The 1,773-nt window shown below is 55.2% G+C and overlaps 2 protein-coding genes across 2 annotated transcripts in view; both read right to left on the bottom strand.

Moving 5' to 3' along the window:
- Positions 1–164, bottom strand: part of E2F1 (E2F transcription factor 1) — an 8,304-nt gene extending 8,140 nt beyond the window's left edge. The window contains exon 1 of the mRNA XM_008568206.1: positions 67–164. Within this exon, the coding sequence (XP_008566428.1) occupies positions 67–164 (98 nt within the window). The remainder of the gene's footprint in view (positions 1–66) is intronic.
- PXMP4 (peroxisomal membrane protein 4, 24kDa) overlaps positions 1–1,773 on the bottom strand; it is a 34,676-nt gene that overhangs the window by 5,281 nt on the left and 27,622 nt on the right. The window lies entirely within an intron of this gene.

The following is a 1,773-nucleotide window of genomic DNA, read 5'->3' as shown; positions in this document are numbered from 1 at the left end:
CCGGCGAGGGCTCGATCCCGCTCCGCCCCCGGCCGCCGCTGTCTGCAAAGTCCCGGCCACTTTTACGCGCCAAATCCTTTTTGCCGCGAAAGAGCCACGAGCCGCCGAGCGCCGTCACCATTGGTTGTTCGGGCTATGACGGAGACGGCGGCGGCAGCGCCCATTGGCTGCAGTGCGCCGAACCGGCGGCGGAGGGCGGAACGGGGCGGCGACGCGACCAATCTCGGGGCGGGGCGCGCGCAGGCTTTGTCCGGGCGGTGCCGGGCGCGTTCACACTCTCCGCCCCCAGCCCGGACAGCCTTTGCAGGAGGCGTGGGGACCCGGATTCCGCCCCGCCCCGCCCCACCCTGCTAGGATAGATCTTCGGTCTGCACATCACATCGTCAGCAGGCTCCGCGTGACCCCCCAGACCCTCCACCTGTAGCCCCACACCTTCAGCTCAGATCTCTAGAAACGGCCGTCACCTCTTTCCTGTATCTTCAGGCCCACCTCCAAAGCCCCAGCCACATCTCCCATCCTCAACTTGCCCCAGCTATGCCTTTCCTCTCAAATCCCGCGCCCCGCCCTATCCCTCACCTAGAGCCCAAGCCCAAGGGGGCTGCCAGGAAATGGGGAGGAATGTCTGGAGCTTTCCTACAAGCCCCGTTTCAGCTGAAATCCCTTCAATAGCCAACGAACAGCTTCTGCTTGAACTCAATTCATTCACCTGTTCATTCAGCAGACGTTTTAAGAGCCTGTTCTGTGCCCCATGCTTAATTCAGACTTTGACTAGTGGCTCTAAGGAGCTCACCGGTCTAGTAAAAAGGGGAGGAGGAGGGCCGGCCTGTGGCTCACTCGGGAGAGTGTGGTGCTGATAACACCAAGGCCACGGGTTTGGATCCCATATAGGGATGGCCGGTTTGCTCACTGGGTGAGCGTGGTGCTGACACCAAGTCAAGGGTTAAGATCCCCTTACCGGTCATCTTTTTTTTAAAAAAAAAAGGGGGGGGGGAGGAGAACCGAGAGGTAACAGACGTTTACAGTATGATGAAGAGTTTTCACCATTAAAATATTGCCATGTTAGGCCTCACAAAGGGAGGAGGTGCGGGTGCTGAGCATGAAAATGCATTTAATCCTGAGCCCCTGGGACATCTCCATCAGCATTTCTCATTGCTCAGGTCAGCCGATTTGACCTCTCTGTGCCAGGCCTTGTGCCAGCACTGAGGACAGTGTCAAAGATCTAATAACGTCTATGAACTTGCATACCTCTGGTGGGAGTGACCTACAAGAAAAAAGTAGCTAGGACACAAACAAGAATCAAATCCCTAGGCCCAGTCTAAACATTACTTCCTCCAGGGAGCCTTCTGGAGTCACTTGCTATCCCCACTGCCTGCTACTGCCTCTGTTCCAACACTGACCGCACACTCAGTTTCCATCTGCCTTCCCTACCAGTCTGGGAGCTCCAGTAGTACCTCCTCCTGGCCGGGCCCAGGGCAGGCACTGAGAAAGGTTATAAAAAAAAACAAGCTGATGCCAGAGGCTACCTAGAATGCGACAAGGAGGCCATGTTCTCCAAGAGTGGTCCTTAGGCACCTGGCTTCAGAATCACCTGGGAACTTGCTAACTTTGGCCCCAACCTAGCCCTACCAATTTAGAATCTCTAGATGCCCAAGAATCTGTATTTTAACAAGCAACCTCCCAACCCCCATTCCAGGTGATTTTTATAGGTGGTCACATTTTTTTTTTTTTTTTTTTTTTTTTTTCGTGACCGGTAAGGGGATCGCAACCCTTGGG

Source organism: Galeopterus variegatus, unplaced genomic scaffold (assembly GCF_000696425.1).
Source record: "Galeopterus variegatus unplaced genomic scaffold, G_variegatus-3.0.2 Scaffold386, whole genome shotgun sequence".
Lineage (NCBI taxonomy): Eukaryota > Metazoa > Chordata > Mammalia > Dermoptera > Cynocephalidae > Galeopterus > Galeopterus variegatus.
The sequence above is the reverse complement of the archived record's forward strand: the minus strand, read 5'-3'. Positions and strand labels throughout refer to the sequence as shown.